Source organism: Argopecten irradians, chromosome 9, assembly GCF_041381155.1.
Source record: "Argopecten irradians isolate NY chromosome 9, Ai_NY, whole genome shotgun sequence".
In the NCBI taxonomy this organism is placed as follows: Eukaryota; Metazoa; Mollusca; class Bivalvia; order Pectinida; family Pectinidae; genus Argopecten; species Argopecten irradians.
This window is the reverse complement of record NC_091142.1, coordinates 10,562,865-10,587,241: the sequence shown is the minus strand read 5'-3', so window position 1 is coordinate 10,587,241 and position 24,377 is coordinate 10,562,865. Positions and strand designations below refer to the sequence as shown.

The following is a 24,377-nucleotide window of genomic DNA, read 5'->3' as shown; positions in this document are numbered from 1 at the left end:
TTTATTTCAGGTTTCGTTTTATTTGAACTGGATTGTGAGACTCTCGGCCGAGACGGAAATGATGATGAATTCTGTTGAAAGAGTCGATGAATACACTAGACTCGAAACTGAACCAGTCCGACATCCTGAAGGTTAGTCTGGACAATAAGTATCGGTCAGGTCATAAAAGAGCTCTGAAATTTTTATTTATTTGTCTGTTATATTTATGTAATTACTATGTCAAATAACAGTTTTAATTGTTTATAAGAATATCATGATTTTGGTCGTGAAGGCAAAAATATCACATGTTACATTTACAGTTGACAGGAGTATTGACTGACAAGTGATAAAATATTTAAAAAAAATTAATCTGTACTTGAGTCCAAACCTTTTGATCACGGTGTTAATTTACATTTGAAATCTACATATCCATCTGCTAAAATTATATTTCATCAGAAATCATTATTTTATTTGCTGATTGTTTTTTCTGTAAAGTGCAAAAAAATAAAGATGATTAATATTGTTCATTAAAATATCAATTTTCTTATGAATACCATCATGATTTAATCTTTTCAGAAGCAAAGATTTTGATCTTTTTCATCTCCTTATTAGGTAACTTAGTTGTGGATAAAGCGTGGCCGGAGAATGGGAGATAGAAGCGTCCGTAATGAGCCTTCGTTACGAGGAAAGAAAATCTTGAGAAAGGTAAAGTGTTATACCCTGTTGTCAATGAAGCATCATTCAATCTAATGTATATCAGATACAACAGTAAATGTGGGGGCTGACATATGAAGAAAGTTTAAATCTAAAAACGACTTCGCAAAGCATCAAAGATAGTTTGGACTGGCAGAAAATGTATCAATATAAATGTGTATTATAGATACCGTCACAAATTTCATATGGGGCCTGAGGGAATGTTTTAAAAGGGTTTTGTTTTTAATGTTAAAGAACTTACTCTGTAACTAAGATTACCTCACTGAATGTAGACATCCATTACTTGTGTGTATTCCCTTCTGGAATAATTGTACAAATTAAGATGCTGAGTGGCCCCAATATGGAGATTTTCAGTAACATCCTTTATTAAAATTTTGCCTTCACTTCATGTACATACCTTGATAGTACATATTAGCAATCATGCATTATAAGGGATTTACAAAAATTTCAAGAACAAGATGATTAATTGTAGGAATACATTGTACATACATTTACTGTACACATTGTAAGTCATTTAAATTGTGGACACATTCAAAAGTGTAGTTACAATTCAACTTGTATGACTTGTCACCGTACAATCAAACATTTACAGATAGATTCTAATTACTTCTTATTATCTGTCTTTGTATAGTAATTACTTCACATTACAAATTAAATACGACTTATGAGTCAACATACAATGCATTACACATGAACTCAACATTAAACAGACTAATGCATTTCAATAATTTACTTTCATTGTCAATTTTCGAGTATAAAACACATTTATTACATTACACAATTTTTTTACTACAATACATTGCACACATTCACAGACACATTCAACAATACATTGCACACATTCACAGACTTCACAGACTACAATACATTGTACACATTGTACACATTTCACAGTGACTCAATACATTGTTGGCACATTCACAGACAATCAATACAATGGCACACGATCACTAGACTTATCAATGACAATGCACACATTCATAGAAACTACAAAACATAGCACACATACATAAACAACAATACATTGCCCACATTCACAGACTACACATACAGGTATGCACACATTCACAGAACCTACAATACAATGTGCACACAATCACCAAGACTTAAATACATTGCACACATTCAAAGACTTGCAATACATTGCACCACATTACCACAGACTACAATACATTGTGCACACATTCACAGACTACAATACAATTGGCACACATTCAAACAGACTACAATACATTGCAGCACATTACACAGACTATCAATACATTGCTGCACATTCACAGACTACAATAACCATTGCACATTCACAGACTTGTAATACAGTTGCACACACATTACAGACTACAATACATTGTACACATTCACAAGACTACAATACATTGGTGCACGATTCACACTACTACAATACATTGTACACACGATTCAAAGACTACAATACATTGTATCACATTCAAAGACTACAATACCATTGCTATTTAATCACAGAATACATTCACAGACAGACTACAATACATTGTGCACATTCACAGACTGGTTTTACAATACTTAAGTTACACATTCACAGACTACAATATAATGTACACATTCACAGACTCTACAATACATTGCACACATTTCACAACTACAATACATTGCACACATTCACAGACTACAATACATTGTACACATTCACAGACTACAATACATTGCACACATTCACAGACTACAATACATTGTCACACATTCACAGACTACAATAACATTGCACACATCATACAGACACAATACATTGTTGCACACATTCACATACTACAATACATTTGCCACACATTCACAGACTACAATACATTGCACACATTCACAGACTACAATAAATTGAGCACACATTTTACTGACCAACAGATACATAGCTGCCACACATTCACAGACTACAAATACATTGCACACATTCACAGACTGCAATATATTGCACACATTCACAGACTTACAATAACCATTGATTGTACAACAATCAACCCGACCTACAATACATGTGCACACATTCACAGACTACAATAATATTGCACACAGATATTCACAGACTACAATACAATTGCAAACACATTCGACAGACTAGCAATACATTGCACACATTCACAGACTACAATACATTGTACACATTCACAGACTACAATACATTGTGCACATTGCACAACACTATACACACCATTCACAGACTAACAATACATTGTCACAGTGCAATGTCACAGACTACAATACATTGCACACATTCAACAGACTACAATACATTAGTATACACATTCACAGATCTACAATACATTGACACATTGCATTTTTTACAGAACTGACAATACAATGCACACATTCACATACTAGACTGCATTGTGCACATAAGACTGCAATACATTGTACACATTCACAGACTACAATACATTGCACACATTCACAGACTACAATACATTGTACACATTCACAGACTACAATACATTGTACACATTCACAGACTACAATACATTGTACACATTCACAGACTACAATACATTGTAACATTCACAAACTGTACAATACATTGTACACATTCACAGACTACAATACATTGTGCACATTCACAGACTACAATACATTGCACACATTCACAGACTACAATACATTGCACACATTCATAAACTACAATACATTGCACACATTCACAGACAGAATACAATAAATTGTACACATTCACAGACTACAATACATTGCATACATTCACAGACTACAATATATTGTACACACATTCATACAGACTACAATACATTGTACACATTCACAGACTACAATACATTGTACACATTCACAGACTACAATACATGTCACACATTCACAGACTACAATACATTGTGCACATTACATTGTGCACATACAACTACATTGTACACATTCACAGACTACAATACATTGCATACATTCATAAACTACAATACAATGCACACATTCACATACTACAATACATTGTGCACATTCACAGACTACAATACATTGCTACACATTCACAGACTAACAATACATTGCACACACATTTACAGACTACAATACATTGCACACATTCACAGACTACAATACATTGCACACATTCACAGACTACAATATATTGTACACATTCACAGACTACAATACATTGCACACATTCACAGACTACATATACATTGTACACATTCACAGACTACAATACATTGCACACATTCACAGACTACAATATACATTGCACAATCACATTTTACAGACTACAATACAATCTGCATACAGTTCACATACAATACATGCACACATTCACAGACTACAATAACATTGTACACATTCACAGACTACAATACATTGCACACATTCACAGACTACAATACATTGCATACATTCACAGACTACAATACATTGCACACATTCACAGACTACAATACATTGTACACATTCACAGACTACAATACATTGTACACATTCACAGACTACAATACATTGTGCACACATTCACAGACTACAATACATGTACAACACATTCACAGACTACAATATATGCACAGACTACAATACATTGCACACATTCACAGACTACAATACATTGCACACTACATTCACAGACTACAATACAATACATTGTGCACATTCACAGACTACAATACATTGCACACATTCACAGACTACAATACATTGCACACACATTCACAGACTACAATACATTGTACACATTCACAGACTACAATACATTGCACACATTCACAGACTACAATACATTGCACACATTCACAGACTACAATACATTGTACACATTCACAGACTACAATACATTGTACACATTCACAGACTACAATACATTGCACACATTCACAGACTACAATACATTGCACACATTCACAGACTACAATACATTGTACACATTCACAGACTACAATACATTGTACACATTCACAGACTACAATACATTGTACACATTCACAGACTACAATACATTGTACACATTCACAGACTACAATACATTGCACACATTCACAGACTACAATACATTGCACACATTCACAGACTACAATACATTGCACACATTCACAGACTACAATACATTGCACACATTCACAGACTACAATACATTGTACACATTCACAGACTACAATACATTGTACACATTCACAGACTACAATACATTGTACACATTTACAGACTACAATACATTGTACACATTCACAGACTACAATACATTGTACACATTCACAGACTACAATACATTGTACACATTCACAGACTACAATACATTGTACACATTCACAGACTACAATACATTACACACATTCACAGACTACAATACATTGTACACATTCACAGACTACAATACATTGTACACATTCACAGACTACAATACATTGTACACATTCACAGACTACAATACATTGTACACATTCACAGACTACAATACATTGCACACATTCACAGACTACAATACATTGTACACATTCACAGACTACAATACATTGTACACATTCACAGACTACAATACATTGTACACATTCACAGACTACAATACATTGTACACATTCACAGACTACAATACATTGACTACACATTCACAGACTACACATACATGATACACATTCACAGACTACAATACATTGTACACATTCACAGACTACAATACATTGTACACATTCACAGACTACAATACATTGTGCACATTCACAGACTACAATACATTGCACACATTCACAGACTACAATACATTGTACACATTCACAGACTACAATACATTTCACACATTCACATTCACAGACCACAATACATTTCACACATTCACAGAATACAATATATTGTACACATTCACAGACTACAATACATTACACACATTCACATACTACAATACATTACACACATTGGAGGTCATTCTTAACTGTTTATAGCCTAACAAACCAGATCAAACTTATCATTAAAAAAATTACTGTTACATTTGTTTGACCAGAGTTGCTTCCCCTGTATACCAATCTTACCCCTGATAAACAGGATTGATTTCCCTGTAAAATCATGATTATTGACTCGCTTAGCATTTTCCCAATATAATCAGACCACTCAACAGTTCTCATAAATAGAGCTTTTTTTACTTAGAACATAGCTGTTCTTCCTGTTCATGAGCTAGTCTTCCTGTGATTAGATTATTCCTCCCAGAAGCATATAATCATAAGAGACTAACACAAAGCAAATTATCCGCTCTAACATGAGTATTCTAGTCTACAAAAGAAGGAAGAAGTTATCCCTCTTTCAATCAAGTTATTCCCCATTGTTATAGTTTTTTTCTTCTTGTAAGAAAAAGAGTTATCCCCCACGTTTCAAGTTCATTCACAGTTCCCCTCGTGTAAGAGAAGGAGTAATTCCCTTATTTCAATTCCCCCTTTTTACCATATTTCCTACTGTAAGTCCCCCTGTAGGCTTTTCAATTCTCCCTTTTACCATAGAGTTATCCCCCTTTCAATAAAGTTGAGGCTTTCAATTCTCCCTTTTTACCATATTTCCTCCTGTAAGATGAAGAGTTATCCCCCTTTCAATAAAGTTATTCCCCTTTTACAGATTGGCATCTGTGGCCGTACAGGAAGTGGTAAGTCTTCCCTTCTACTCAGTCTTTTCCGGATGATTGATATCTGCCACGGTCAGATCCTGATCGACGGAAAGGACACAATGAGGATTTCCCTCCCGGAGCTGCGGTCCAAACTCGCAATTATTCCACAGGACCCAGTTCTGTTCGCAGGGACAATCAGGTAAATTCTATTGGTCAACCCTATTTTAGTGGGAATATACCTAACTATCCATCCAGTTTCTAAGAATATCTCTGAAATGTATAACATAATTTATTAGCTCACCTGGCCCAAAGGGCCGGTGAGCTTATGTCATGGCACGGCGTCCGTTGTCCGTTGTCCGTCCGTCCGTCCATCAACATTTCCTTTAAATCACTACTAGTCATAGAGTTCTGCATGGATTGTAACCAAATTTGGCCACAAACATCCTTGGGGGAAGGGGAACAGAACTTGTATAAATTTTGGCTCTGACCCCCCAGGGGCAGGAGGGGCGGGGCCCAATAGGGAAAATAGAGGTAAATCCTATAAAACGCTACTAGTCATAGAGTTCTGCATGTATTGTGACCAAATTTGGCCACAAACATCCTTGGGGGAAGGGGAACAGAACTTGTATAAATTTTGGCTTTGACTCCCCCGGGGACAGGAGGGGCGGGGCCCATTAGGGGAAATAGAGGTAAATCCTATAAATCGCTACTTGTCCTAGAGTTCTGCATGGATTGTGACCAAATTTGGCCACAAAAATCTTTGGGAGAAGGGGAATAGAACTTGTATAAATTTTGGCTCTGACCCCCCCGGGGGCATGAGGGGGGGGGCCCAATAGGGGAATTAGAGGTAAATCCTATAAATTGCTACTTGTCCTAGAGTTCTGCATGGATTTTAACCAAATTTGGTCACAAACGTCCTTGGGAGAAGGGGAACAGAACTTGTATAAATTTTGGCTCTGACCCCCCCGTGGGCAGGAGGGGGGCCCAATAGGGGAATTTGAGGTAAATCCTATAAATCGCTACTTGTCCTAGAGCTCGAGTTCTGCATGGATTGTGACCAAATTTGGCCACAAACATCCTTGGGGAAGGGGAACAGAACTTGTATAAATTTTGGCTCTGACCCCCTGGGGGCAGGAGGGGTGGGGCCCAATAGGGGAATTAGATGTAAATATTCAAATTCCTTCAGAAAAGAAACAATGAACTTGTATTCAGAACATTACTTGGCATTACAAACCAGGTGAGCGATACAGGCCCTCTGGGCCTCTTGTTAAATCTCTCAACATACAGAAATCAATAAAGAAAGGTTTGCTTTGATTAGTCATGGTTTTCATGCTACACATGTTGAGGATGACTGATTAAGAATGAGCTTTTAATTTTCATGTTTTAATAAGACTTTTTGTCTGTGACTTGACTTTCTAAGCAGGGGCTCTACATGACTACCAATCTTTCCATCACCCACATAAAAGGTTTAATTCTAAAAATAAAGAAGGTGGAATTAGATTGACTAGGAATGATATTGTATTATGTTATTTCACTGACAGATACAACCTAAATCCAAACTCAGACATCAGTGACGAGAGGTTGTGGCTGGCCCTGGAAACAGTACAGCTCAAGGAAACCATTTCAGCCTTACCAGAAAAACTAGGTAGAACCAACATGACCTATTCCTTCTTTGCATGTTACAGAGTTATTTCCCTTGTGGGTAAGTATCAATTGTGATGTCATAATTTTATGGGCACAATGTCACTCCGTTTTCAAAAAAAAAGTATGACATTACGCTCGCAAACACATGACGTCACAATCAATACCTACCCGCAAGGGCAGATAACTCTGTAATATGCGAATACAGAATATCAAATATAGATTCTGTAGTTCTTGGCTTCTGTATCTTTGTATTACAAATAAATCTGTAAAATCATTTTTAGGTTAGTGAAAAATTGACCCAGATGTTATGTACACAGATATACAATTATTTTCTTTCATATCTACGGGTGTAATACTGGCTGGTCTAGGGCAATACACTCATGTCGCCTGAGGCTGTATTGCATGGCTACCCATACAATAAAGCCTCGTGACGTCAAGGCGTCAACAAAATTTCTATTTTCTCGATAAATGTTTTTAAAAAATTTCACAAACTTGACTGGTTTTACTATAAAAGATGCAAACAACATATTTTTTTCAAAATATCACAAATGAGTGGCAAGCCTCAGGTTTTACTACATTTTGTGACCCTCGGGTTTTACTACATTTTGTGACCCTCGGGTAGAATATCCCTATCCTTCATATCCACATATGAAAGAGTCTTATAATCTTATCCTATTTGCTTTGAATAGTATGTGACATCATGAAGGTTTCAGTAAGGAAGCCATCAGCTATTGTTTTAACATTCAAGGAGACTTGACTTGAAAAGACAGTTAGACCATGTTAACTCAATCCCATATACCATTACTCAAAAGGACTGTATTTTGTACGATCTAACCAAACTTTTCACTAAAGTCTAAATATTTGAAAAATACCAAACTTGACAGAGACAGTGGCTGAGTGGTTAAGATGTCACGACATATGACCTCAAACTCTCCACCTATGTGTTACAAGTTCAAATCCCATGTGGGACCGTTGCCATATACTGACCACTGTTCGGTGGTTTGTCTCCAGTTACTCCGGCTTTCCTCCAGCATTAAACCTGACACATCCATACATGATCCTAAAACTGAACAAACCAAACTTGAATACGGTATTTATTCTATTAGAAGCCCCACGGGCATGAATTTTTTCAAAGAGAGTTCGAGGACGTCTAATAGAACACAAAATTTCAGACTCAAAAATGTGTCAGAAAAACTATATCAAATGCACCTATACCCCAACAATGTTGTAAGTTCATTTTTGAAACATTGTTTAACAAATAAATAGGATAATTAGCCTGGATGTTTGAAAACAATTTTACTTGATCATGAGCATTGGATCATTTAGCTGGTAACTTGCTGACATGTGTACAGAAAACGACACAAGGTTGATCTCGATCCCACGATCGTGACAATTTCTAACTAGACACTTTGATAAGGCTGTGAGTTTTCTCATATCACTAGCATTTTGCCACAAAATGTGCCATTAAATCATTAGTTATTGAATTCCTAACATATCACACTACCTAAGCTTGCAATCAGCGTGTCAGAGGCCATGTCGGTAACAAAGCTGCTATGCTTGTTTACACGTAAGATCCGGCGCAGTGCATCATGGGAGCACATGGGTGAAGAAAGTGCCACAGTACATTCATATAGCAGACGCAAGAAATACTTCATACAGTGTTTTATTACCTTTACTGTGTGAGCATTTGTCATTTTGATCGGAGGTTTTGTGACTTTGACTGGAAAAATAACAAAGAAAATAGGTTGGGGGGCGTTTTATTAGAGATGGGGATTCTAATGGAATAAATAGAAGTAAAAAGAAATTGAGAAGGTTGGACGTGTTTGTTCTTGAGGCTATACACCAAGTAAATAAACAGTATCCTACTCTAAGTTCTGTGCTCTTTGTCTTTACAGATTCTTTTGTATCGGAGGGAGGAGAAAACTTCAGTGTTGGACAGAAACAGGTAATCCTCAACAGTTAATGTGTTTCTCAGGTTCATTAAACTATGTACAGTCAAACCTCGATGTATCAAAGTTCATGGGACCAACACAAAAACTTAGAAACATCGAGACTTCGAATTATTCACGGTTAAATGTTTTTACCATGACCAACTGTCACACAGTGGTAGTTGTGTACATGTCGTCTCTGTTCTGTAAACATTATAATCATTGTATTTACCACAAACAAAACAAAATAAAAATGAAGTATACAATTAATCAATGTATTGCTATCCTTAGCAATATATAATAAACAAGACTTACGTACTACCCTAACCCATGTACATGTGGTGACTATTGAGGAGATGGTTAATATTACAAAATGAATGTAAAAACAAAAACATGTTGTAAAAACGAAACTAAAAAGGAGGAACCGAAAGCACTACAATACCTACAAAATAATTCGATTTAGAATGATTGATTTGCTCTAGTATTTATGCCAAAGTTTTGGAATGTAACAGTTTGAGTATGAGTTACTAATTATGTGGCTTATTTACCATTTCGTAAATTCTACAAACCGCTACCAATGGCGGTGGCAAACATCAAAAACGACTAACTGTATCTTTGCTGTACTAATTATTTACTAACGCAGCTTGTAAAAAAACAAAGCTCCAGATATCGGCCTGATCAGTGATATTAATTACCGTGGTGATATCAAGCAAGCAACACAAGCTGTCATAATCCCTATTGCCTGGCGAAGGGCCGTCAATGACACCTAGGTGTGACAGTATGCCACCGGGCATCGGCGAACACCTGATCTATATCTGTTTTATTTGAATCGAGTGTCAGTTACCTATGATTCTATAACAAATGGTCCATGAAAAAAGTTTGATACATCGAGAACTTCAATTTATAAAACTTTGATTCATACATGGGTTAGTTAGTAATGTTATATAGCGTAGAAATTTGGGACCAAGCAAAAAGCTACAGCAAGAAAAATTGATTCATCAGAGTTCGAAACATCGAGGTTTGACTGGATTGTTATTGTCTAAAGGCTGTAATTGTATTTCAACATTTCTAGATCAGACAAGATTCTGAACTACAATGTATCAGATGGAGACAAAACAGTTTTTTATGCTTAGTCAATAAGAATGAGACCATACACTAGTTTAATTAATCAATATTTTATAATAAATTAAAATTCTCTACAGGGAAGAAAAGAAAATAATTCAGATAAAAAAAAATCCTGAGTTTTACATCTATCTGCTATATTTTAATGGACAACTCGAAGTTCAATAATTTCCTTAAGTGAGGACATGTTGATGGAATTTGACCTGTGTTTCTGTATATCATCTTGACCAAGCACAGTACTTTCAGTACTTTGATTCTGTTTTTACAGCTCTTTTGTTTGGCTCGAGCATTCCTCCGAGAAAACCAGATACTGATTCTAGATGAGGCAACAGCTTCCATAGATCTGGAGACTGACAGTAAGCTACAGAATGTGATATCCACCGCTTTCCAGCATCGCACTGTCATCACTATCGCTGTGAGTTATCTCCCCTTATAAGCTGTTCTATGTTACCCTGTTATCAACTTATCTTGATACCCTTTATATAATGAAAATAAAACAATTGTGAAAAAAGCAACACAAGTATTGTCTGATGTTACATCTTGATATTTCACTTTGTAATTTAGCTGCAAATAATTTAAATCATTCCACTCTGAAAATTTATAATGAACTGTTTCATGGTTTAAATTAGAAGAGTTCAAATGAGTCTTCAGGGGGGAATGAGTTAAATTTGAATTAAAATCATCTCTTACTATATCCTCATCCTCTGAGTGTTTAACAGAATGGAAACAGAAACATTTAACATTTGTGACTTTTTTAACTGATTTTCTATTGATCAACATAAAAAATACTTACTTTTATCTATCATTTTTTCTTTATTTTTGACTTTTATCTATCATTTTTTCATCATTTTTGACTTTTATCTATCATTTTTTCATTATTTTCTTAGCATCGCATATCAACCATACTGAAGTACGATCGAGTGTTGGTGATGGACAACGGACATATAGTGGAGCTTAATACTCCCGACAAGCTTCTGGAGGACACAGACTCACACTTTTACTCACTAGTCCACCATGCTAAAAAATAACGACCCCAAATGTTTGTCTTTATCAAGTTTAAATAGTGTTTTTATGGTATGGAGATTATTAATACCGTTTACATTTGATTTTTGTATTTATTTTAAGTGTTATGATAAAACACACATGGTAAGGGGTGGCACAGGGTGGAGGAATTTCACCTATGAAAAAAAAAAGGAAAAAATAACAGTATTGTAATTTTAAGACATACATAATTAAGGGCCAGAGACAATCCCCTTTTATCTATGTAGGCCAGGAAATTTATTAATGACCTGAGAGTTCTATAGTAGAGTCTACCTCTTCTCATTGAAAGAAAATCATACTTTTGGTCAATCCAACTTTCTTTCGCGACAATTAAATTTCACGATTTCTGTTTCTAAACATTTTCGCGGAGATTGAGTTTGGCAGATTTAAAATGAAATGAAAATACATTTGAATTTAGTTGTGTAAGTATTGTGAAAGATATCAATTCGCACAGATTAACTAATGCAAATTTAACTTGATCATGAAAAATAAATCGCAAGCGAAAGTAAGTTGGTGTTCAGTAGTCAGTAGAGCAGTAACTAATTTTACCAATTCACTTGTAAAGATGAATCTTAGTTATTTGCAATACAAGCTTCGACACAATATTCTTTTTTTATGATCAATCTGAAGATTTAGTTTCTGTTTAGTAGCAAATGTGATAATTACATGTCATGATTCAGTGCAGTCTGTGACGTTACTTGTTTTCGCTGCTAGTCATTTGGGTTTGTAAATCCCAAAATTTTACTTGTCCAACTATTTAGTCACTAGTCAAAATTAGATTTACAGTTGCTTTGCTTCAGCATTTTAGTCATGATCAATTTAATTACAATTTTCGACCCAAGTTGCTGTCTAGATGCATTGGTAAACACAAATTTTCACAAAATCATGTTGAATCTTGTAAATTTAGTACAGTTTCTGATTTTAATCGGTTGTGGAGCGACTTGTCCAATTGGACTAGTTCATTACCATTGGCACTAGTCCAACCTTAAAATTACTTGTTGTGGGCATCGGACTAGTGCTTAAAGTTACAGACTGTCATTGTGTTCTGCAAAACGTTCATAAGAAATCCTAATAAGTTGTGAATATGAGTGTTAAATTCAGCTGTAATTGAAGATTGCTCTAATGTAAAATATCTTCCCTCCCGATATTACAGATTTGTTCACTGGGTACCACCTACACAATTTTATTTAACAATTTACATTGGAATAAAAAGCAGTTATGATCCTAATAAACATAAATTACAGTTTAGTAATTTTTTAGTTGTATGCTCTGGAAATTTATTGTTGCAGAATTGTTCATAAAATTAAGATATAGCCAATCATGAATAATGATAATTCTTCGATATGCTTATCTGTTAACTTACTTACCCCGGAAGACACATTTAGGCTCTTCTACATCAAAGACAATACCAGTCTAACTTGAAATTTCAGGGGTGAATGAGTTTATGCTACCATATCTTATTTATTTCAAGTTTTTTGTAGTTCAAATTAAAATCTTACGGTACTTTTCTAGAGAGTTACTTCCCCTTTGTTGTGAGTTATCTGTCCTTGATTGTGAGTTATCTCCCTGAATTTAGTGCTTTCAAATGTTTAAAGTATTAAGGGAAGTAGTCTTATAAGTTTGTGTGAAAGTGTTATGTTAAAATGTACATGTGTTAGGGCCTGAAATATATCCGTCCATTCATAATTTGTTGCCCTAAAGTATAACACCCTTGCTCAACAAAACCTTGAAGTAAGCTTCATTACATCCTGAATATGCCGCAGCCTAAGTTGAATTGCCATCTTCTATTTCTAGAATATTACTTCCATTCATTCGATATGTAGTTCATCTACTTATTTAAGCTTTTAAATTTGGGAGATCTTTTGAGAAGATTTCTCTTCTTAGAAGAACGGAAAATAAGTAGGCCATTTGATTTGAATTTACTGTCTCTTTCTTCTAAATAGAGTGTATGTTATCATAACCATTGGCGTATCGGGAATGATTTCATAATTTGTCACACTAGTTCAGTTGGCAGTCTACTGTTTTTCTTAAAGAGAAATATTGGAGTTCTTGACTCCATAGCATTACTGGTCATTTCATTGTAAGGGTGTTATAAACGGTCGATTGGGGTAATGTGTTGTGTTTGTGAGAGTATGCAGGTTTCTGGTTGTTTTAGATTTTTAGGTTCTGTGGTTGCCATGGTGATTGAGACTGATGTTTGTGGACGATAGAATGATTTTGTTTGGGTGTGTGGTTTTCAAAATGATTCAATTCGTCATGGTAATAAAGAAATTTGGGGTGTCTGGTTGTCAAGTTGATTTAGTTTGTTGGCATCCAGTTGTCATGGTAACTTGTCAGAGTATCTTTGTGATAGAGGCTGTTGAGGTGAGTATACATGTGGTTGTTAGGGTGTTGATTTTGTGGTTGTCAAGGTGGTCTACCGCGGTAGGTTGTCGGGATATCTACAGTAGTCGGTGTGATCGAGGTTGTCCGAGTCAGCTCATGATCTGTCTGTAATTGATGTGGTTAAAGTGTGTAGACTTCAAATTTTTGGCAGATGAGATATGAAGATCTGTAACATTATCAGTAGATTTATACAAATATGTAATCAAAACATTTCTTTATAATTTATGTTTTTGCCAAAGTCAATAATTGATATAGGATTTTTATAACATTTTTTGTTACTTTAGTTTTTTTTCAATGTAAACAAGTCTGGTTGTTGTTCTATTATTTTTTTTTTGTAATGATTTGCTTTTCATACAAGTTACATTTGAAATATAGTTATATAATATACATATGTAGTTATTGTAATACATTTTTAATTTCATATATATTGTATTTATATATTTTGATCTAGATTATAGATTTAAGTTTAGAATTGTGTTGTCAAAGTAGTAAGATAATATTGTGACAATATCACTGCCTACTTTTGTTAATTTGATCCAGGTGATGATAAAGAATTAACCTGTAAGAAGACTGATGTCTTACTAAGTATATCTTGATGTAAGAACTACGTTTACTTCTAATCAAGAATCTTGTTCCACCAAATAAGCGACCCCACCCCTTTAAGTGCCCATTCCTTCTTTTTAAGGCCTCAATTTCACTTTACTGAAATTCAATACAGACTATCTGTAAAACTATGAAACTTGTGTAGGTATTTGTATTTGTTTTCTTTTGCAAAAGTTTGTAAAATTTAGTCCAAATTTGGTCCTATTAAATACCATCTATTTTTTTTTTTTTTTTTTTTTTTTTTTTCCAATTTTAAACTCTCTGGGCACTTATTGGATGCTATTGTTTGCGCTTTATTTATTTTATGCGTTTTATTTTAGACTTCAATCATTGATTATTTAGTTGTGTTTCCTTACAGATTTTGAAATTACTTTTGTTTATACCTTATTTCAATTATTCATTTATTTATTTTGTTTATTTATTTGATTGTTTTTTTATTTCATTTACCTGTCTTTTATATAACTGGTACATTTACACCTCATCAGTTATTGATAATTATCCAATGATATTGCCACCGATATTAATACTGGTTGCTCACTTAAAAACGACAGGGTTCACATGTATTAAGTTGTTGTTTTCCGAGTGATGTCTTAATTTTCACATATTTGGATTTGTGGATTTTTACTCAAGAGTTATTGCCCTTTGTTTATATTTCCATATGTCGATCATCCTCACTTTTCAGCCTATTTCTTTCAAACATGACAGATAAATATGTTTGGTATTTCTATTCACCTAATAATTGGTTAATATTATTTTTAGGGAGAAGACTTGTATAGACAATGCATGACATCTCATCCCTCTGTCATTGACAATAAAAATATTTGAAATGGAATATTATTTTTAAAAAGGCAAGTGTATAGTGCTCCTCCCTGTCACACTCCTGTTTCATTATTTTTTTTAGTGAGATATCAAATGTTTAGGTATCATTTACTGTTATTACTCCTTTGTCGGTATTACTTTATTTACATTAATTGTTTATGCATTATATGTATTCAAGCATTGTATATTTGGTTTACATGAATTCATGAATTATTTTTTTATATATCTAGTCATAGACCATTAACAATCAAAAACTTATGAAAAACATTTTTGAAAATGGTTTGTGCCTCAGTATTTATTGATGTTTAAGTTTATTTTTCAGTTTTTAAAACAGAAATATTTCATATTCATTATTTAAATTACCCGGATACATGAATTTTGAAAAAAAAAATATGAATAAAATCATGTTATTTATCAGACATCTACCTTGATATGTACAGCTTTTGCACACAAGTCCAATCTGATTAAAATTCATAACTTTGGATTCATAGAGCATCGGAAAAAAAAACCATTAGGGGACACATATAAGTGTCTGGATTTTAATGAGATTTACTTCAATTGAAAAAGTCAGCCAAATTTTAGATAAAGACCTTGTACCAATTTCTCAAAAATGCAGATTTGACTTAAGTCAAAGTTTTTTCTCCTCCTATAACTTATATGAAAAATTACGACTTACTGTAAATCAGTTTTTAGCTTAATGTTTGTTTAGCTGACATTTATATTGTTTAAACGACATTTGTTTAATTTTGCTTAAAACAGGCTGATGTGAAAATTACCTGTAGAGGTGTATTAGTATTAAACATGTGTAAAGTTCAGATCAATGTTAAGGTGTTACTACTACCAGAAATATTTGGACCTCTCACTGAAAACACATACCTTATACGACCCAATAAGCCCCCAGGGCATTTACAAAATGAAAATGTGCTTAATAAGACAAAAATTTTGCAAACCAATACAATTTTGGTCTTTATTTATGCCCGCTCAATTGAAAGTGGAGCCTCAAAAGTGGGGAGAGCGCTTATAGGGACATGGACGCTTATTGGGGAGAGTATGGTATGTTAGCCTATGGTGAATTGTATTTACATATAACAGGTATTTTGAAATTGTTAATCTTATACTGGTTATAAATGTAAGGCATATAAATTCAAAACTTCCATTATATTGCTGGACACTGCTGGAAGTATTTAATAGCTAGTTAGAAGGTGAATGTTCAAGAATTCAAATATTTTGGCCTTTCCTATGTAAGATTGAATGTATGCATATTATTTTTAGGTATCAGGTTATCATGAGTCATTAACCATATGTGCTAGGTATTGATGTAACCTTAAGTTATATATATTGTTGACCTTTATAAAAATTTCCACTGCCGTATTCGACCATCAAGCGTCCATATCCCTATAAGCGCTCCTCCCCCTTTTTAGGCCTCAATTTCACTTAAAATTAAATGCATACAGAAAATATAAAAAACACTTATTGATTTCTTTGGCAAATTGATTTACTTTTGGCAATTATTTTATGAAAGGCTAGTCCAAATTTGGTTTTATTAAGTGCCCTCTTATTTATTTCAATTTTAAACGCCCTGGGCACCTATTGGGTCGAATACGGTAACAATATTTGACCTTAAAGTTAGTAGTGGGAAGGCTGGCTTGGACCAAAACGATTGTAAAATATCTACATATATATTGTATGCAATTTAATTTCAAAATCTCAAGGTCAAAGTGAAACTGCGAAAATTCATTCAAATTTGAAGATGTAGAAAATCAAGTCATTTTCAAAAGCTAGAACTGTTGAAGTTAAATTGCCATAATTTTGTGGCACATATCCAAAACAAGAAATTGATGTTTGCACAAAAATAAATTGGTTTGCCGTTATTACTATGGAAAGAAAAACTGGTACTTCAGTTTGTGTGTACGAGCTTAATATACATCTACATGAGAATCAAAAGCATTTAGAATTATACAAACATAACTGCCAATTGTGTATTGAATGGTATATAATAATAGTCTTCTTTGAAGGTATAAACATAAGATGTTTACCTTTTACCTGATGTAAGAATTTGCATTTATATTTGGATATTATGGTGTAAGTACTGGAAACAGTATATTGGATCTAAATATTTTCGGTGCACATCATTTCATAACTTTCACATCGATATTACATTATACTGCAAATCAACTTCCTTTCATGGCTTCTAAATTTCGCTATTTTTATTTTGAAAAAAAGTTTGTAAACATTAGCATCAACAGATTTAAAAAATTTAATGAAAATTCCTTCGACCATAAGATGTAGTATTAACTTGCAGAGATCAGCTTTCACAAATCGACTTTGTCATGAAATTTGCGAAAGTACATTACACCCAAAGAAAATTGGTTTACAATAGCTCTAATAATGAATGGTGAAAATTGTGCCTGTTTAGCATATTGTGGAATATTTGTGGGTGTATTTGGCTGATGATAATGAATGTGACATGATTTATAATTCATTACATATGTACAATAATCATAAGTAAAAGTGAAAAATTAGTTCTTACACAATAAATGTTGGAAAAGAAAGTGGAAGTAAAGCAAAAGGTCGATCACAGAATGTAAAACTACACAAATGTTGATCCTGTACAAATAGTAAATTTAGTGAAAGTAAAAATGAAAAGATGATCACATACCAACAGTAACCATAGAGAAAGTGAAAGTAACATTGAAAGTTGATCACATGACATCAATAATAATCATAGGGAAAGTGAAAGTAGAAGAAAACGTTTTCGTGACTTGTATACAGTCACTAGGTAAGATGTAATGTTTTTACTAAAAAGTAAACAATATATTTTCTTTTTTTCCTCATATTGAAGGTGTGCTATTATATTATAAACCAGTCTCATTGTTGTCAATTATGTGTTCAGCCACTGGTGGCAGAATGATATTATGTAAAAATGTAAGTATTTAGATCAGACATTGCATATTCAGTAACATCAGAAATATCCCATCTGTATACAGTCATTATTCAATTGTATATGTGTCTGTGCGGTCATCTAAACAACTATGTGGGTCTTCCACAGATTTCCATGTAGTAGATAATCAAACAACATCATATCATTTGAAATAAACGAAATTACAATATTTAATGTCTTGTAGCCTTATTACAAAATTGTGCAAGAATGACAGGCTTAATTTTTTCAAGCAGAGGAACTCACTCAACTATCAATACACATAGCCAATAGGATATAATGCAAAAATCGGGACATGTGGATTCGTAAAATTCTCCTTGAATTTACTCAACAAAGACTTTATGAAAACATAATCTGGATGAATCAGGAATATTATACGTAGATATCTTAAAAGACTCCAAACATCAGTTTCAAGGTAGAGCAGCAGTTTTGTGAAGGACTGGGGAATATCGCCAAGAGGGATGTTCTAGGTGTGGATAGTCTGACAAAGTCTACTGCAACAGCTATCCTAGCCATTGATGATCTATGAGATTATCTTTAAAGATGTGTAGCAGTTTTTCGTTGCTTCTTGTCAAGTCAACAGGGCTATACAGTTGGACATCAAAAATATCTTTGTGGAATAGATCAAGACGGAAAAGGGTATCGTTTATCCAGGGGGTAGAGAAATACCATTAAAATCATCAAGGAATACCGGTCTGGGTGTTCTGGATCGTGTGTGTAGGTGGGAGAAGCTAGTGGATCTGTGAGTGAGAAAACTCTTCAGGGATCCCATGTGCTATCTTCTACTAATAAGAGACTGGTCATGATGTCTGAAAAGAAATGTGCCCTGGATGTCAAGATATCGATCTGTTCAAGAGGAGGAAAAAGGAAGATTAATGCAGAGTTGACTGACGAATACGGAAGGAATGAATAGCAAAGATAGAACTTCTCTGTAGAGGTGGATTGTCAACGACTCTCTAGACAGTCATGCTGGAGATGGTGGAGAATGAAGCCCTCGGCGCCATAGTGAAGAAAATTGCCTTGATAGATCTAAGAAAGAAAGCATAAAGAGGAACCTGTTGGATGAGATTGCGCAGATGCGACAGTAGCTGGAACCATCAGCTACTGTCCAATCTGCGCCAACCAACGGTCGGAAAGTAGGGATGATCACCCAATATACTGACCCAACATCCAAAAAGAGTTCCTGCGAACGTGTTTAAACCATCGAACAGGGGTGGACAAAGGTTAAGTAGCACTACCAACAGCTGTTTTCTGATATACTAACAAGTTTCTGGTGACTAAGACTTTAGAAGGCAAAAGGATCTTACTGAATTGGGAATCTACGAACGTTCAATGAAGCAATCGTGCACTGTTTAAACGAGAACGATTCCGACAACTAAGATTTAATGTAAACGGAGGACAGCTTCTAAAATTACTGATAGTTGGCGACGCTCTGCTTACAGGTACTGACGGAAACAGGAGCAGATCATAAGCCAATACCGACTTTCAAACATCAAAACAAAGATCTATGTCTTAAATAGACCTCATTTATTTTCAGGATCGACCAAAGAGTCGTGGAACTAAATAAGACGTGTTCACTGATCACGCAAGTTTATATGTCGATAAAATACAAATACATAAAATCGATATTTTAATTAAGTCAAACTTGTATTCAGACCGCTCTAAGAACCTATGGAAAATGACCGCGCACGACAAAATTTATATTATTATTTTCTATTACTTTCATATTTATTGTCCTAACACGTTTATTTATGGTAGCTAAATTCGTCCATGTGGCTCTACCGCTTAGGCGACCCTGCCATGCAAAGACCGACAGGACGCCATGCGAGAGGCTACACTGCGCCAAGCAAAGAACGACAATGAGTCCTGCGAATTGCGACAATCAGTCAATCAGTCCTGCGAATTGTGACAGTGCGCCATGCGACCACTTCTTTTCAGGTGAGATTATAAGTAAGATGTCATCTGATTTAATGAACTGTTATTTTTTGGTACACCGCATGTGGTGCCATTCTGGGAATTCTCAGATGTATTTTGTCGGAAAAGAACTTTCTTGTTTGAAGCATTGTCTCCGTTTTTTACCGTTTGTGTAGGACTACGTTGATCTATCACGTTTTCCAATGTGCGATATGTACTCATGTGGAGTGCCGACATGCTCCCATCTTCAGATGTGTCAGAAATGATCGAAACATTTGAAGCTTTTGAGTGAACTGTGCCGGTGTCTCTTTGTTTCTTGGAACACGTAATCATGTGATTAAAGTATGTCCGGAATTCCTCGCAGTTGACGTAATATATGACGAAATTCGAGACAAACGTCGAGATGACTATTAAATACAATACGGCCAAGATCGTTTCAAGGTCTTCCCGGCAGATAATATCAACATGAAACACCATTGATATTACATGCAAAACCACCAAAATGGATCCAGGAATTTCCAATACAAGTAATATCCCAATCACCCAGCCGATCATGACCGTCAGTTTGGCCTCTCTTCTCTGGTGATGTGCTGACGAAGATTTGCCGTGCAGAAGGTACGATCTCACCTTGGTCGCCTTCCGCAACTGGCGGATCATGATGGTGCCGAACACGATGAGAAGTATGCATGGAATGACCTTGAAGAGCAAAAGCCATACAAAGATGTGTGGAATGTATGCGATCGTGACATCGTCAATCAGAGGTTCCAAGGAACACGCTGAAATAGTTTTATTGTCTTTTAATCTTACATCAACGCTCTTTCGTTCAAACATTAAGGAGTTTATCGTTTCCGGTATAACGCAAATTGCAAAACAAATAATTGCAGCGATGACTGTTCTTTGAGTGGTACACCAGCGTCCAACTTGTAGCGGATAGGTAACGCTAAGGCAACGTTGGAACGCTAGCGTCACTGTCAAAAGGTTAGCGGTGCTATGACATATTGTGGATGCCATGTCTGTTAAGAAGTACCATATAGAGCAGAGGTCGTATGGCAAATATGACACGATGCCCATGTATACAAAAACATAGACGTAGGCAAGGGATGGAATGACAAGCGTCAACGTGTCAAATAAACAAAGCATCCCTATAAGGAGATGCGTCACGTTTCTGGACATAAAGTGTCTTTTGGCAAATATGTACAACAGGGTGCTGTTCACTGTTGCAACAATCACGGCTAACAATGGCCAGACATAACCGTAGATATAGATCTCGAAGTCGTAACGGAATATCTTATGAAAGTTTACAATAAACGTTTCCTTGTTAATGTCGTCTTCTGTCAGTATGTGGTTGACCTGACGAGAGGTCGTTCCCTGCTCCATGCCAAACTTCCCGTGCGTTCTAGTTAACGTGACTGCACTGCTCTGTCTCAGAGTTTACAATGTTGTACATTCCTGGAACCATAAAAAGATCAAATATAATGTTAACGTGACTGCACTGCTCTGTCACATACAAGTTTACCATGCTGTACATTCCTAGAACAATAAAATATGCATCATACTTATAATGTCCTTAATGAAACACATGTACATGTACAATATAACCTGTCAAAACCGATTCTTGTCTAACTTAGATCGCCGTGTACTCCGGCATAATTGTATGGCATTTTCCTTCTTAATTGATGCTAATCAAAACCTGTATAATCCGAAAAAAATGTTATACTGGATAAATATGCTAGTCCATGTGAAGTTTGGATTATTTAGTTTAAAATCATTGAGTTGCCGGACGTGTCAAATTTAGAAGGAGAGTGCAAGTTGGAGTATATTAAGAAAAAAAATATAACCACGGTTAGCCCCCAATATTGGTAAACAAGATTGGAGATTTTTGAACAATAAACATTATAATAGCTAAAGGATATTGGACTAATGAAAACGCACTATGGACTCTTTCAAACCAAGATATCTAATTATATATAAGGTCTCTTTGAAGATGCTCCACCGCCGGCAGAGCATAAAAGCTATTAATCACTTGAACAATGATTGGTGTTTAATCGTGTATATATGTCTAATTAACACAAAAAATAATATAAAATAATTTATTTTGCCCTTAGTGCATGCGCAATCAGTACTGAATTCCATATAGGATATAGTGCCAGGAATTTTTTCGGGAAGCAATTAATTATTTTTATAACTTTAACTTGAAGTTAAATTGAAAGCTCAAAATTTTCAATGGAAGTAATGGTGTAAAGTAAGTAACTTTTGTAACTGAAGAAAAAAACTAAATCGTCTGCTCGTGTTTTTGATAGTGAAAAAATATCATTTGTCAGCGGTGGAGCATCTTTGAGCTTGTGACCTTTTGCTTTAATAGTGACGCAAAAACACGAGACTTTCTATACGGTTAAAGATGCTCCACCGCCGACAGAGCATAAATGATATTCATCATTTGAACAATAATTGGTGTTTAATCGTGTATATATATGCCTAATCAACACAAAAAATAACATAAAATAATTTGTCTTGCCTTTGGTGTATGCGCAATCATTACTTCATTACATATAAGATATAGTGCCACGGAATTTTTTCGGGATCCAATTAATTATTTTTCATATTTTTAACTTGAAGTAAAATTAGAAGCTCAAACTTTTCAATGGTGGTAATGGTGTGAAGTAAGTAACTTTTTTAACTGAAGAAAAATACAAAATTGTCTGCTCCTGTTTTTGATAGTGTAAAAATACCATTTGTCAGCGGTGGAGCATCTTTAAGCGTTTGATATTGTTAATCTCGTGTTGTCAAACTGAGCAAAGAAAGTAAAAGATTTCTCCAATACACAACGAGACAATTTGGTTAAACGTATACTGGGATTTTATACACGTTGTTATACACTTTACTGTGTTAGACTTAAAAAGGACACGTTCGCGTCTTGTGATATCCAGAAACTTCTATATTGGCTGTTAACCGAGCCATTCACGTCGCAAATGTGAAATATTTTACCCTAATATCTGAAAGAAAAACGCATTATTAAAGTAGAAAATCAACTATACATAATTTCTTATGATAATGTGTATAGAATGCCATTGTGTGTTTAATTAAAGTTTCTCGCCAATGTATGGAACTTGATATTTACATACATGTATATCTTATAATTCGTCTTCCATCTAAATCCCATAGTTAATTCAGAAGGTTGTTTCAATTTGAAATACTAAATACGATTGTATGAATAGTACTATGTAGAATACGAATTTTACCGACTTTTATCTAGACCCCTAAAACGTCTAAAATGATCTGTAGCAATCTGCCGGTGGGTAGGATAATAATTTAAACTGTAACCAATTATCAGATCTCTGTGAATTGAGTTTGAATGGCTGGTTTATTTTCATCAAAGCTTAATAAAACGCCAATAAACAAAACAAACAATTATACGTACCCATGACATGTTATAAGGCCCTGCCATCATCTCGGTAGCATACTCCTATATATGTACTGGTCACAACAGTTCACCTTTCTGTGTCAGGACAGACGACGGGACAATAAACAAAAACAATTAACGTATATACTCCTCTCCGTATATCAACCGGTGTACACTAATATATGGTCAGTGTGGTGGTCATTTACCATATGGCGGAAATTTGACTGGACGAAATAAATTAAAACTTTGTTATCTTCATCATATCAATACACAAATACCATTGTTGACCCCACGGTGATATACGGAATTTAATGTTACTAATCCATCTGCAATTAGCGACGGTATATCTTA

The 24,377-nt window shown here is 34.8% G+C and overlaps 2 protein-coding genes across 2 annotated transcripts in view; one reads left to right on the top strand and one right to left on the bottom strand.

Moving 5' to 3' along the window:
* Positions 1 to 18,884, top strand: part of LOC138330520 (ATP-binding cassette sub-family C member 9-like) — a 47,727-nt gene extending 28,843 nt beyond the window's left edge. The window contains exons 28-34 of the mRNA XM_069278088.1: positions 11 to 131; positions 592 to 631; positions 6,132 to 6,431; positions 7,774 to 7,877; positions 9,772 to 9,821; positions 11,195 to 11,341; positions 11,814 to 18,884. Coding sequence (XP_069134189.1) covers positions 11 to 131; positions 592 to 631; positions 6,132 to 6,431; positions 7,774 to 7,877; positions 9,772 to 9,821; positions 11,195 to 11,341; positions 11,814 to 11,954 — 903 coding nt within the window. The 3' untranslated portion in view covers positions 11,955 to 18,884. The remainder of the gene's footprint in view (positions 1 to 10; positions 132 to 591; positions 632 to 6,131; positions 6,432 to 7,773; positions 7,878 to 9,771; positions 9,822 to 11,194; positions 11,342 to 11,813) is intronic.
* A 1,772-nt stretch (positions 18,885 to 20,656) lies between these two features.
* LOC138330519 (sex peptide receptor-related protein 2-like) lies at positions 20,657 to 24,071 on the bottom strand. The gene is made up of 2 exons (XM_069278087.1): positions 24,045 to 24,071; positions 20,657 to 22,045 (listed from the first exon to the last, which is right to left on the bottom strand). The coding sequence occupies exons 1-2, from the start codon at positions 24,069 to 24,071 to the stop codon at positions 20,657 to 20,659; spliced, it is 1,416 nt and encodes a 471-aa protein (XP_069134188.1).
* Between the last annotated feature and the right edge of the window lie 306 nt (positions 24,072 to 24,377).

What these genes read in the sequence shown, in the direction of transcription:
- LOC138330519 (XM_069278087.1), bottom strand. Translation starts at nt 24,071, where the DNA reads ATGGCAGGGCCTTATAACATGTCATGG. An exon ending in GGCCTTATAACATGTCATGG is followed by an intron (nt 22,046 to 24,044) that starts GTACGTATAATT and finishes ACTCTGAGACAG; the next exon opens with AGCAGTGCAGTCACGTTAAC.